The 15177-nt window shown below is 37.2% G+C and overlaps 1 protein-coding gene and 1 pseudogene across 1 annotated transcript; one reads left to right on the top strand and one right to left on the bottom strand.

Moving 5' to 3' along the window:
* Positions 1-312: 312 nt before the first annotated feature.
* LOC139957814 (U2 spliceosomal RNA) lies at positions 313-411 on the bottom strand (annotated as a pseudogene).
* Positions 412-7314: 6903 nt separating this feature from the next.
* Positions 7315-14644, top strand: LOC139985244 (uncharacterized). The gene is made up of 7 exons (XM_071999515.1): positions 7315-7448; positions 9002-9044; positions 9533-9620; positions 10303-10472; positions 11052-11196; positions 12205-12282; positions 12931-14644. The coding sequence occupies exons 2-7, from the start codon at positions 9006-9008 to the stop codon at positions 13101-13103; spliced, it is 693 nt and encodes a 230-aa protein (XP_071855616.1). The 5' UTR covers positions 7315-7448; positions 9002-9005; the 3' UTR covers positions 13104-14644.
* The last annotated feature ends 533 nt before the right edge of the window (positions 14645-15177 follow it).

The raw sequence follows: 15177 nt of genomic DNA, 5'->3' as shown, positions 1-15177 counted from the left end.
CATATAAAATTGTTACTACTCTTGTTTTGGTTTTTCTTCTTTGTTTTAGGCTGTATGTAAGTCATGTATATGGCTGTGCAGTATATGGTTTCTCTGAAACCATGATGGGGAGTATATTGAAGAAAATATGTTTCAGGACTGGTTCGCATGATAGGATGGGTATTCCTTGGCAACGATAGAAGTACTAAAACCAAACCAAGTGAACTAATTGTGGGTACTTTTTAAGAAAAAGTCACCCAGGAAAGAACCTGGGCACGACAAACCAAACTACAAAACGACTGATCCGCTCTCAGCCCCAGTCCCCTTGCATCGGGACTGTGACTGTGTGATCATCGTCGGGTGTGCATCACCATTCCCCTCGAAAAGGAACAGATACTACACATGATCTTAGCCAAAAGGCCGAGAAGCGATGACTAATTGTGGGCACAGTCATAAACTGTCGAACCTGTATATCACATTTGTCCCTATTAATGAAATGTCTCAAGCATTTAAGAAGAACAGACGATTGTATGGTATGCAATTACAGTCTGATTTAAAGGGCGTCAAAGCAGTCAATCTTGAAATATAATGTCAGAATGTAACAGTACATATTTATTCTCAAGGAAAGGAGAAATGAAATCTATAGAAACTGTGTTAACAATGTATGTTTGGGTAAGGTTTTTCATAAAGTGGAAGGGGGGTTTTAGAGTCTCAACACCAAATATATGTCAAGGAAGGGGAAGTTTTCGGGCATAATGAAAACTTTCAGTTGTAATTTCGCATAAGATACAGCATCCGGAAGAAACCAAAATGCTGTCACATAATCGGCTAGTTTTGGACTATTTAGTTGGGCTAATCCATTTTTATACATGTAATAATGTAATAATACAGAAACATTAACGTTATATAACAAATCATTGTAAATATAGGCAAAAAATAATTGTTGTAGGGCCTACTTCGTAATATCAGCGTCAGTAGACAGTAGCCGTATGTTAGGCTAGTACTAGTATTAGGCTTGAGCTGTATACAACGTACATCATTATACCAACGTTACTGTATGACTATGAGTTACGCGATAATATGATCAATTTGTGTGAGCAGAAGAACCTCTTACTTAATCCAAAGAAATGTAAAGAAATAATTTTTGAAAACATTAACATTAAACATCAAGGTCTCATTCAGACCAGAGATCAGAACACTTATGTTCAAGGCTCCATTGTTGAGCGGGTATCTCATACTATGTACTTAGGAGTTGATATTGACGCCAAGTTACACCTTTACTAAACATATATCTAAATCGATGTCTAAGGTGTATTACATTGTATCAACGTTGGCATACATTACTCCTTATTTTCATTTAATGTAAGAGAAAAGGTTTTCAGCTCATCAATTCTGCCAGTGATTGTGTATGCAGTTCCTGTCTGGTATCACTTTCTACTTGAAAAGGACAAAAGAATTACAAGTTTCTTGAAATACTGCTCAAAAATATTTAATCTCGACTATGAAAGCCTTGTTGGTAAAGTAAACACTGCTGCTAAAAATGAATTCATAAGACTAGGTAAGAATATACATAGTTCTAAAGATCACCCACTTCACTCTGAGTTGATTACTCTGTGCAATAGAACCAACAAGTACAATCTATGTAATCCTACTATCTTGCCATCTTTTAGAATTATGCTTTTTAAGAACTCATTTATCTACAGAGCAGCCATTTATATTAAAAATGGGTTCTTAGAATCTCTGTTATAAACCTTTTAATCTTTAAAACTTTTAATCCTGTATCTTATTTCTTGTTTTTGTTCATGCTTTCATTTTTGTACATCTTTACGTCTTTTAGGTATCATTTTTATGTGTCCTATTTATAAATTTTATAATTTATACTGGAATAAAGAAATTGAAATTGATGTATTAGTAACGGTTACACGATGTATCATGTCCATTCGCCCCAATACCGATTCGCCTTAAGCTCAAGTCGCCCACTGCCCAATTTGCCCCACCTATAGGGCCTACAACGATGAATGAATAGACAAACGAGACATATAGGCGCAGTGTAGCGTGTATTTTTTTTTACAGATAGTAGTAGGCTAGTCCTAAGGGTAACATTGGCGAATACAGAAGGGGAGGATATAGCACTAAAAAGGTGGTCAGTTATAGAGGTTGGGCGAATTGACTCGCATTCGTAAATATGTACTACAACTAGTCCAAATTCTTTCCACAAGTTCTCTTGTTGTGACCCTTTCTTTTACAGATACTGCACTGAGTTGTCCAATTTTTCTTTCGTGTGCACCTATCAGCTAGCAAGTGTAATCTATACTGTTTGCTCATTATTTGTTGCATTGCCTTACATCAAAAATTTGTGGAACGATGGTACCATTTTGTAACAAGATCATTTAACTTTTCTAGACCCTGCTGACAGAAATGGGAAGTATTTCCATGAAGTTTAATAACCTCTGGCACATGGTATGCTAATACATGCATGTAGGGTGTTACGTGAGTGCTACAATTTGCACGATAACACAAAGCATCCCATTTCTTAGCAGATTTCTGAAAATTTGCAACTTGTATTTCTGACAGGTGTTGGTCCATTTCAGCCAATAACAATGGGAAATCCCTCCAAAGTATTTTTAATTCTACAAGTTTTGGATGTGCAGGTATTAATGTATCCAAATCTATTTTCTCCAGTAATTTCATGTGCTCAGGACCACGGAACGCTCGGTATTCTAATTTCCCATCTTTCCCAGTGAAGAATTTCCAATCATAGATACCAACCACATCATGAATAAAAACCTGAAACCTATGGATGTGTTTGGCATTTGACAATTTCTTCATTGTCATGGAACATTTCTCAATATTATCCATCCTTCGCAAATATGAGATAATATTGCCCAACAAGCTGATCACCGATGCGCAAGCATAGATGCAGTGTATCTGGAATGACTTTATGAATCGGTATAGATTGAAAATTGGTTCTTCGATACAGTTGCATTTCATTTGATCATTTGCTCGTTTATGTGAGCATTGGATTATCCCTTCAATGATTCTTGCACCTTCTTTGGTATCAGTCATTGACCATGACTTGCTCATATCAAATCTGTCATCCCTTCTACAATGACATCATAAGCATGAAAAGTTACTGGCAAAACCAGCAATACAAAGAATCTGATTTAAATACTTTAGATCACCGCCCAAGTATTTATCAATCTTGATTTCTTTTCCATTAATAGTAACACATGATAATGTATCAAATTCATGAATGAGGTCGTGAATAGCAGACTTTAAAGACACGTTATCTTCCTTGCACTTTGCTATTGCGAGAAGCTAGTTACCATGCTCTGACATACTTGTAGCTTCATCTACTAATGTATATGAAAGATTTACAAACTGTTGCTTACAAGTAATTCTTGTTCCATCACCGCTCAGCTTAATACGGACTACTCCGTCCTTTATCAAGTTTGCTCTTTTCGGTTCAGATAGCTTCAGGCGGGTCACGTAAAAAGCAAGCTTCAGAATCAGTGACTTGGTCAAAGAGGTATACACACCTGGGCAGTCACCACTGATTTCTTTTATTTCAATGCCAGAGTTGAGGCTGTGGCGCCTCTTAATAACTTTACCAGCAGCGGGCAGAATGGAGGACATGGATTGAGCAAGCTCGTGATATCCTCGATTAGGGATATTGCATTGATGAAGAATAAATACAATTCTATCAATATCATCATCTACATCATTTTTAGGGATTTCATTACCTGAATCAAGGCATATGACGACTTCCTCGTCAAATTCATCCCTAAATTTCACAGAGATAGGTTTCCAACCTTCAGTTGGAGTATGCAACATTACTGACTGAACAACTTCAATTTTCTGCTTTTTGTGAATAACTGTAACAAAGTTTGTGTTTGGCCCTGCCACGTTCGCCAAGTTTCTTCTTAGTTCGATTAGTCAGCCTATCAATCTTTCTCTTAAGCTCATTATTTGAACCTTGTGCCTGATCTAGTTGTTGTTGCATGTGAGTAACAGTTGACTGTGTAGCAGACAACTCTTCCTGAATAATATTAAGCTGTTGTTTTGTTGGTGACCCGCTGCAATGTGGTATACTTAAATTGTAATCAGTGTGTTTCCATTTCTTGAATAAAGCGTCTCTCCTAAATCCAGACCGTCACACATTTCTTAACTGACGATGCATATATTTCAACTTTCAAGCTAACGTCTTTAGCCCCTGACGTGTATCAACATGGGCTACATTAATATGATGCCTAGATAAAATCTGTTGCAGTGCAATTTCAATGTGTTTTGGGTGAAGTGAATCTGTATGTTTAGATGTTAGGTTAAACAAGTACAAATTATTCAATAAAAGGAATACAACGTGTGGATACAACTTGATATTGCATTGATCAATTTCAGACATACTGTAATACAAAGATGGAATACCCTACATGCCAATAATGTTGATATATAGCCTACTGAGCTTACAGTACAAAGCTTAGTAGCATTATTAATTGTTCCAAGCGTCCCCACGGCTTACTCGTTCATGTCAGGTAATCCATACAGTTCAGTGCATGCATAGTATTGTAGGCATACTGTATGCAGATACAGGTAGATTTGGTTAACGACTGTATGCAACCCAATATTGTAACAAATAATATACAACTTGAAAGTGAAAAATAATATACATTCACTATCTATCGCTCCATCTGAACACCCCCTTGTGATATCAATTTCGGTCCAGAAAACTGGCTTCAGCGAGTCCGTTCCCACGACCTAGTCTTGCAAACAGAAATACAAGGTTAAATCCACGATGTTTGTACGAGGGGCTCCCATCTGCATGAAACTCTACCAATGAACGTCTTCCTGACAAACGATAACAGACAGTGTCATCAACAATTTCAGATTGTGAAACTGACAAGAGCGAGTCCGTTCCCACGATCTCTTACAAACTTGAATACTAGGGAAAATCCACGATGTTTGTAGGTCGGGTTCCCGTCTGCATCAAACTCTACCAATGGACGTCTTTCTGACAAACGATAACGGACAGTGTCCTGAACAATGAACGCGAAATCCTTATTTTCTATTTACAACCCTAAAGTGCGAATTGTTTCCAAGAAGTTCATTAAAATCTGACAGTTTCGAAATGTAATACCAGCCTTGCGATTTGGAGCGTCCACACCATTTGATGAGGTCAAACGACTCTTTCTGCATTGGCAGCCGAATCTCCACCAAACTGTCCGTTTTCCGTTGAATGTGGAGATTCTCCTTTACAGCGGTAGCTAGCTGTAAGTAGAACAGTGATGTCCCTTCTGGATTAGTAAAGATGTATTGATCTGGAATTGTTAATATGTCTCCCAACGGTTGCCATTCATTGTATTTCTTATCCCAATCGATATAATCTACTAACACTTGTGGTACACCATTAACTATAGCTTCATCCACCATATTAGTTGGGAAAAATGTTGAGGCTGACCAAGAAATGTGTTTGGTTTTCTCACCACTATTAATTTTTGGTCCTTCTGATAAAGCCTTTTAGTCCACTCTTGTTGTGGTACGCCTACTTCGGTATGCCGCCATCATCCAAGATCATAGAAAACTGTAATTTGAAAATCAAATTGCTTAGTATATAGGCTCTCAAGGAAAAATTTAAATTGCCCCAACCAAAAAATCTAACACCGGACAGTGATAACGGCACTTGTCTATTGAATAACTCACCCTTACGCAACACTCAGTAGGCCTGATATTGAGAAATAATTGTTGCAACATTGCTTATTTAACCAGTCGTCTGGTAAATTACAGTCACAACCTTGCTTATATAACCGATCGTCGAGTAAATTAACATTGCAAAATTGCTTATTTACCCGATCGTTGGTTAAATTAACGTTGTAACATTGCTTGTTAACCGATTGTTTGGGTAAATTAGCGTTGCAACATTATATTGCATATTTAACATATCGTCATGGCTAATTGATTGTTGATTTATCTATGACGTAGAGAAATCCACTACCGATCGGAATGTTGCTAGGAACTCTCATAGACCAAATGCACATGAACACCGAAAGATTTTTTAACCACTATTAGTCAAACAAGGGTTACTGGGTTAGCCATGGGGCCTGGAGTAGCTACCTTACGAGTGCCCACTAGCTACAGTAGCTAATCAGTAGCTAACAAATACCTGGCATTTCCTTACGTCATCGTGATTGGGTAAAGAAACAAGGACAACGATCCGTTAAATAGTCACAATTCATATTATTTCACAGACTCAAAAAGAGTGACCCTGGTGACTGACGAGTGACACACTCATGTGGGATATTTGTGGGTCACATTGTCGACTCACCATGACAGATCAGTAAGGGGGGGGGGTCATGACTTGTGAGCATCATGGGCATATCCAGACCAGAGATGGGACTCCCTCCCCCCTGTCTCTTCCTGTGTATTTGGCTCACTGATTAAAGTTCAAGCAAATTACCAGAGACTGAAAGACCCGCCAGAATCGAACCTGTTCTCAAAAAAAGTAAAAATACCCGGAACCCCCTTGTTAAACTGTTTGCAATTAGTATTTAATAAAATGGAAGTATAATTCTATTTGTACAGTTTCAAATAGACGTTTAAACGCTAGGTAGTAGTAATAGTATGTAGTCCTATTACATTATTTACCATTTGCATGTTACATTTCTAACCAGTACTATAAAGTATTAGGCGTAAGGCTAACGTTTGCACAGTGTAGCTGGCTAGAACTAACGTTATGCTGTGACTAGGCTATAGCCTACATGATTCAATACAATGTAAACCGTTCATTCCTGTACAAAAATGGTACGGTCCATCACTGGGTCCACGAGGATGACGTCCAAAAATGAGTGTTCTTTAGCTTTCTAAGTCCCAAATAACTCGAAAATACCTCTTAAGTAATGGTCAATGTTGTCTGCTTGTCTTAGGAAGCAAACTTCAGGCAATTATTTGATTTTAGATTTAAACAGCGATACCGATCTTACCATAGTTCTGTCGATTTACGCACAGTCAGGTTTGACCTCTTTTGACCTCAAATCACGAAACTTTGTTCATTGAAGTAAAAATGATGATTGGGCTTTCAACCAATCAGATCAATGATTTGGCACTAGATGCGTACGATATCAAACAGGCAATCTCCAAGCGGAGATGTACGCAAAAAGGCAGGCACTAACCGATAGGAAAGGCACATGTTTACATCCTTATACATCATCATATACCAGCGCATGCGTGGTAATGCGCTAGTTGCCGGTGACGTAAAGAATAGGAGGAGCTTAGACTGGCAGACGACAATACAGCACTGATCTCTGGTGCAGTATAGTGAGCGCTGCAAGGTGACGTCAGACATGCACAGGAAATTTGACGAAATTCGAAACCTTGAAATCTACTTTTCGACCGAGCTGTATTCACTTCTCTTTTGCTCAACTTATCTACCGACGCTACCAGTACCACTTAACTTTTGTCTGCCTCATACTGAGAAGGTTTGTAAGTATTATGAAAAGTCGAAGTAGGCAAATTCTACCAAGTTAGTGAGCACCAACGTTAGCCCAACGAGGTAAATGAATCTGGAGAAACTATCACACAGTAAAAAAGCGCGTACGCGCGTACCATGTATGGAGGGTCATGTGATGTGTTCCAGGGTGGTACTAATATACTACTCTCCCTATTACGCATGATGATTTCACCCAACTAGTGCGTGAATGTGTTTGTGTGCTTAGAGCAGCAGACGACACCCGTTACCTAGCAATAACCGTGCCTGTAGCCTAACGTGATAGCTATATTCCCGTCGAGCAGCATTAGGCTCTGTTCCATGGAGAATTCCGTGGTTGCATTGAACTAAACATTTCCCCACATTTCCCATTTCTACATTCACTTATAGCGTGTAGTAATAACGTTAGGCCATATGAGACAAAGCTTGCCCCTAGAGCTGTATTAATAAGTAAGATTATGTAGAAAGCCTGCCCTCATTCAAGAGAATAAGGTTGAACGTTAGCATATTAGCACTATTTCGTAGGCCTGAAGTACCAGTACCTTCTTATGCCGTTAGTTCCCATGTCCGAACCGACCAATCTTTCAAGAAGTCAATAACACTGTTCTCGAACTGCTACAGAGAAATATCAGTATAGTACCACCCTGGAACACATCACATGACCCTCCATACATGGTACGCGCGCACCCAATTGACATGAATCCTCCAGATTCATTTACCTCGTTGCGTTAGCCCCGCTTAATTATACGGCCATGGGGCCTGGGCCTAGTTAGTGCTAATGTAGGCCTAGCCAGTAAATATGACTGTACATTACGTGGCCTAAGCCTAGGCCACAACTAGCACTCGTATTCGTAACGTTACCTAAGCAAGCGTATGTTTATTGCCTATTACGAAAAACCAAAGCATACAACTATATGTATGTACATATTCTCAAAATGTGATGATCCCAAAAAATCTATTGTTCTGTTCCTATAAACAACGTTCACGTAGCATGCTTTACAAGTTAGCCTACATTGTAAAAGTTTTTCCTAACTGAGCCACTCATCTGATGCTATGTACAACCAATAAACAAGGCTTTGTGCTGTTCAAGCCAAACATTAAAACCCATGTATAAGGATGCTCATGTCAGGATCAAGTAATCATGCAAACTTTTAGCCCTTGAGATAAATTTATGACCAAGCTACATGTAGTTCAATACAAAATCACAGAATATATTGGCTTTTGTATGTTAAATTTGTAAAATTATGGTTTGATTTACTGCTGGACAAAAATGTGCATTTGTAGGTCTAAGTGAACCAAGACCATCCTGTTGAAAGGATGTTGAGATAACGTCGTGTGCATTTGGCCACATCCCCATGTCAACCCTTCTCCCTCAAATTTTGCACAATTTGTTTGGAAAGCCAAAATGTGTGTAGTATGGTGTATAGTTGTATATCACTACAAGTATGAGTTAACGTTACTTTACCTTTCTTATTTTCAATGACATTTTGTGCCTGAAGCAGTGTCACTGCAGGACTAAGTGAAAATATTTATTTTATCTTTCAGAGAAATGGATCAGTCACAAGTGGAAATTCAACCTTCAGAGCAGGTATAGAGTTTTTCTTTTAATTTGCAGAGGTTTTGCCTGAGTTGCAAAACCACACAATATGATTATTCTTAAAATTAACATGGAAGTATTTCAGTGTGTCTAAGATTTCCACTACATACAGTAATAATAGTGACTTGGGATAACCAGTGAGTACTAAAAATTCTAAAAATCATTTCTGTAAAGTAATACTTAGGCCTATGTAGAATATTGGCTGATGTTGGCTGAATCCAAATTAAGGCTGGAAAAAACAGTGTCTTCTTGTACAACTTAAGAAAGTGTCCTATGCTTCCCAAAATTTTCTGCCAAACCACAGATTATGTGGGAAAGACTGATCAGGGGTAATACGGAGATCAGACTTCCTTTTTGTTATTAATAATTTATAGCCATACTTCATTTTATTATAACCTTTTTGTTATCTTATCATTTTAACCCATTTTTTGTAACCCATTATTCCGACTTTCAGTTTCTTTTTAATTCATTCAAAATAGACAAAACAACTAAGGATACGCATAGACAAGCCTGGGGGTTTGTCATCCTTCAACATATTTTGCAAGGAGCTTTGTTCCCAAGAGGAAGGTAGGTGTGCATCTTGATCATTGTGCAATGCTACTAAAGCATGTTTATGCTTATAGGTCAGTGGGTCCTTCAACCATGCCCATTATGATCTGAAATGTTGCACATGTATCTATGTTGGACATTTGAAAGATACAATGATGCTCAAGACAATATTTCTACAGTTCTGTCATGTGCTAGACAGATTATACTGTGGTTGAATATTTGTAACTGACAATATTCCAAATAAGTTTATAGTTGTGGGGTTTTAAATGCATGTGTTCATGAGTCAACCATTCCAGTGAAATATTCATAAGAGAGGGACATCATCATAGCCCCCCCCCCCTGGCTACCCCTCCAGTAATACCTCTGTTCTGACACAGTACTAGTTCTATTTCTTTATAATGATAACTTTTGAAATATGGCAATAACAGAGTAGCATAGCAAAACTTTACATATCACTCTTCGATCTTTGGCCAGTGTAAATAAAAAAACCCTAGCTGCTACCTGGCTGACCCACCACAAAGGCTCCACACTTCTCTCCTCCCTGTGACTCCTAAATTTGGTTTGTAATGAGAGTGTCAATTACATTACATACTGTACCAGTACTGAAAGTTTCTAACAAATGTAGCTTTAGAAAGGTTGATTGACCGCTTACATCTTTATTTATGTTTAGGATAGACAACATCCTCTTTTTTTGTTTCAGGTATTAAAGAACTAACAACTTCAGCACGGTTCACTCTGTTTTCACAGAGATGGGCCCAGCTGAGTGATGAAGAGCGGGCTATCTACAAAGAGAGAGCCAAGAGTGAACCCCTCTCACTATCCTCTAAAGAGAGGCAATGGAAAGCAAACCTGAGGAAGATGAAGCGTTTGGTAAATAAATTTGTTTTTAAAGTTTAAGATGAGAATTGAAGATTATAATTTGATTATGATAATTTTTAAGGCTTTTGCACATCAACATGCCTATAAAGCATGGCATTTCCCGACATATGCTTCAACATGTTTCAAATAACATTTAACTCATGTTGTTGATTATTACAAATATTCACTGACTAGAGAATATTCCCAATTTCAAAGATGCATATGATTGGGTCATGCTGATTGGAAAGGGAAAGATCTCTTCATAAATCAATGTCATTATACCATTATCAGCATAAGAGTTAGTACTTAAGAATAGTACTGGTTATGATTCATGTTGTACAAGTAGCATCATTGCCATGAAGATATGTATCGGTTAAGTCAGCAATGAAATATTAAGACTCAATTTTCCAGTTGCAACAAATGTATTCAGCCTAGTGATCACTTAAACAGTTGAAACAGGAATCTTCACAGTGATTGTAGATGGAAATCTGCATATTATTGTGACTTTACTTTATGTATAAAGGATGAAAATAGAACATCTAGTACCTGAATGTTGTATATGCATTTGCTTTAATTATTCATTACAAACAGATGGATCACCAAAAGGAACTGATGCCAACCACAGAGGGTTTCTTTGTAATGGCACACTCTGCAAGGGATGAATACTTTGGTGGGTCTGAACAAGGACTTAAGTACCTCCGTGAGAATTTCCATATTGTGGAGGGCTTTGTTGCAGGTAAGATGTGAGACATTGTAACAGAGGTAACCTCATTGCAATCAAATGAATATATAGGGTAGCTGGATTTGTTTATAAACTATACTGTTGAAAACAATTTACTCATAAAATATTACATTTATGCAGAGGTTTGTCTGAGAGTTGTTTGAATTTCCTTGGGATGAGGTTATAGTGCACATATTTTTGTTGGGTTTTAATCGCTGTTTAATATTTTACATTCTATTATATCCATGTACGTCAGGTTAAGATTGTTTCCTACAAATATCCAAATGTTAGTGGCATTGGGTACCAAACAGAGACCATGGGGCAGTGGAAATTTTTACCCTTAAATGGGTATGTATTGATACATATATACTAGGTAGTGTAATGCAGTAGTATATTGCTTTGAAGTTGCTATTAATTATCACTGTATTACAGTAATATTTATGAAGTGGTTTATTATTTAAGCATTGCCATTCTATGTACCTCTACTATAAATTTCATATTCCCTGACGAAATCTTCATGACAATCCTTTGTCCTAGCCATTCTGTCCTTGCTCCTCACCAAACTCACTATGTCAATTTGTAAGTGGGTCCAAAGAATTGCAATAGTCATGTTAAAACAATCTTGATAGCCTTCCTAGAATTTGTAGATAGATATCTTGAGCTTCATTGTAAAGTTCAAGGAGTCTCCATGATCATAACTTTGCCACCTTGACAAAATCTCCTGCTTGTTTTTTTATCAGTGTCAATGGCAACACTCTATGTCCTGTAGATGTTTATTCCTATTCATATCTTATCTGCGGTAAACCATTTTCCACAGAGCCCACTACTGCTTAGAGGATGAAGATGTCAGATGGCAGTCCACCAACTTGACATGAAACTACATCCCAGTTTCAAACAGAATAAACAGTGCATCACACTCAAGTAATAGAAATATTGTACAATTCACAAAGTACTGGGTCAACCTTTATAGCTTCATTATTTACATGTATGTCATATGTTTTTTTATTTTATTATTTATTACAGATCCAGGAGTGTGGGCCAAATCATCTTCTAGTAAAGTGACGGTGAAACAAATAAGGGATCTCTTTAATGAGAAATATGGTAAGTATTTATGGCATTATCATGTCATAGGAAATGGTTTTGAGAATCTCACTGCCCAAAACATCACCATGTCTGTGACTCTCCTGGTGACAAAATAAAAAAACAACAGCAGAAATAGCACTCTGCAACGCACTAGAAAAACAGTTTATGTCTCTGTTCAAATCAAACTTTGATTTGAAAGGTTTTCATTCCTCAATTTTTCATTTCCTAAATATGAACTGTTTAACTTGGCAGTCTGGATCCTGCCATTGGGTTCCTGGCATGAGTGGTAAAGAGTATGTTACATTGCCAGTATGTTGTAAATATATTTTATTGTTAATTGTTGTATGTTCAAGACAACCTACTATTATATGACTTATTTTCTCCCCAAAATGTCAATTCCACTGGGGCAAAGTGATGTTTTTAATTACCAATCAATGAAATTTACCACTATTGTAACCTGCAGTTCCTCGTGTATTTTTTTTAAAAGATTTCCAGTTTTCAACAGACACCCCATTTGGGTGTCATCTTGGGTAATTCATTGGGTAATACAATGCTGTATAATTATGATGTTACTATACATGTGTGACATGTACATCAGGCTGTACTTATGACTTCCACTTGCCAAGTACTAGCAGCATATAATCATGTTTTCATTCTGATTTTCAGCTGCGGTTGCTGGTAAAGGCAAGAAGATGCCATACAGCATGCAGAACAGTTTCACAGTGTCTGGACTTCCAGACGGACTGCAACTGAGACAGCCTTCCAGATATGGCACAAAGCAGTTGCGAGAAATTTGGGATGCCAGAGACTCAATTGTCATATTATTACTTAGCTCATAGCGACTGGTTGGGTTAGGGTTAGTTTAGGGTTAGGGTTAGGCTACCTTTCTACTTATATATGCTATATGCAAAGAATCTATTTCTCAGGGGAGCAATTAAGACAGAAACCCTTTAGTATGGAAGCTCATTAGAGCCATGGTTCGTTTTTGCTTCAAGGCCAAAATCCTTAATTGTCCCTTGCCCCTAATGAGCTTCCGTAAATTAACCATTATGAGTGTCATCTGGCTAATACAGGCACTATTTTAAATTCTCTTTATTATTATTACAAAGTCAAAGGATGTTTAACATGGAATAATAACAAAAGGTATGCCAGTTTCACAGAGGTAAAACCAAAATGTACTTAAAAATATAGTTTCATTTTAATGCCCTAACTATTACAAGTACTAAAAAATTCAGGTGGGTACTTGAACATTAAACTTGACACATAGATAGAGCTTCATGTCAGTGGATGGCAGAGTGGAAGCACTGTAGGTGATTCTTCTAAAAAAATCAATTGCCACTTTACATAACTCGAATTTTGAAATGACAAAATAGCAAAAGCTGGTTCTTCCAAAAGTGACAACCTTTTTGTCCATATTCCCGATCCACCTGCATCTTCTTTATATATATATATATTTTTTTTTTGGGGGGGGTTGCATTGAATTTTTTTATATCACTAAGAATGACACAAATCCCTGTCAGCATAAGATTAACTAAAAATATGTTCAGAAATTTTCAGATGTTTTTCTCCTCAATGTTGTATCACATCTATTGTTTTGTGTAAAATAAAAGAAGCTATTTCCCATGATGGGTAGCAGTCTTAGTATCAGCATTTCACTTTATTAATAACAAGTAGCTCAACTATTAAAGTATACCTATAAATGTTTGGTAGGCTATTAGAAACCATAAAAACTCTACATGGAGAGATGTTAATTGACCTGTCAACAGCATGGCTGTATGCAAATTGGTATTTCTGGTTGTCATATCTGTTCAGGTCAGTTGATGGTTTAATGTTTTGACTTGTACAATGATTTGTAGTTAGACTTAACATGTCTTTTACATTCCACACCATATATGAGCATTGCAAGTGAGATATAATTTTTTAACTTTACACTATTAGATGTAAGTAAGGATGCCCATACCATTGTTATCATTTGATAATAACAAGCTTTTTCTTTTCAATGGAGAACAGGAATAAACAGTACATCATAATTTTAATCCTGTGCAATATGTTGGCTGCATCAACCCTTCAACAGTTTGAATTATATAACACCATGACAACCAGTAATCTCACAATTTTAATGTGTTATTTTATCTTGCACTGAATAATATTTGTTTCACCATTTTGCCAATTTTACCTCACTCTTTTCTTAAACTCCATCCCTCATTCATGTATTCCTTATCTACTCTTGCCAGTTTATATATGAAATCCTTGATGTATTCCACCTTGCTCAGATAAAACGTTTTTTGTTGTTGATATTTTAACTTTTATGCTTAATATATGGACTACAAGTGTATGTCATTCATCTTGCCAATAAATAAGACATAACAAAATCATGGATCCTGTCATTTCTAGCTCAATCCGATAAATATGCATGTTGATGATGATCTTTGTATGTTAATTCACAAGTGTAAAAAATGAAAGACCCTAACACCCCAACCCATCATCCAGATCTGTTGTGATATTTAAGATGACCTCAACCACTTCCTCCCCATTTAAAAAACACCCAACAAAAGCACCCCCCCTCCCCCTCCTGTCCTCTCTGAAGTACCAATCGACATGAAATTTTGACGTGGAGTAGAAGACACCCTTGTCATTGTCGTACACTTATTTCGTGTAATTATCTGACCGGGAAAGGCTTGTTGTCTATATGATTTCTATTTGCGCCAAAAATAAGTGTTTTTGTCTTGAAAAGTATACAAAGTACCTCTTTTTGGTACCCCTTCCTTTCCACCTAGGGTATGTGACGTGGCTGAATTTTTGATATGTTGGAGAAAAGAGTCGTAGCTACGTGTAGACAACTCATACGGTAGCATTAATCTTCGAGAAGGGGGTATAGTCTATACGTTTTGGATGCCCTCCCCCCAAACAAAA

Source organism: Apostichopus japonicus, chromosome 17 (genome assembly GCF_037975245.1).
Source record: "Apostichopus japonicus isolate 1M-3 chromosome 17, ASM3797524v1, whole genome shotgun sequence".
Classification (NCBI taxonomy): Eukaryota; Metazoa; Echinodermata; class Holothuroidea; order Aspidochirotida; family Stichopodidae; genus Apostichopus; species Apostichopus japonicus.
This window is presented reverse-complemented; position numbering and strand designations above follow the sequence as displayed.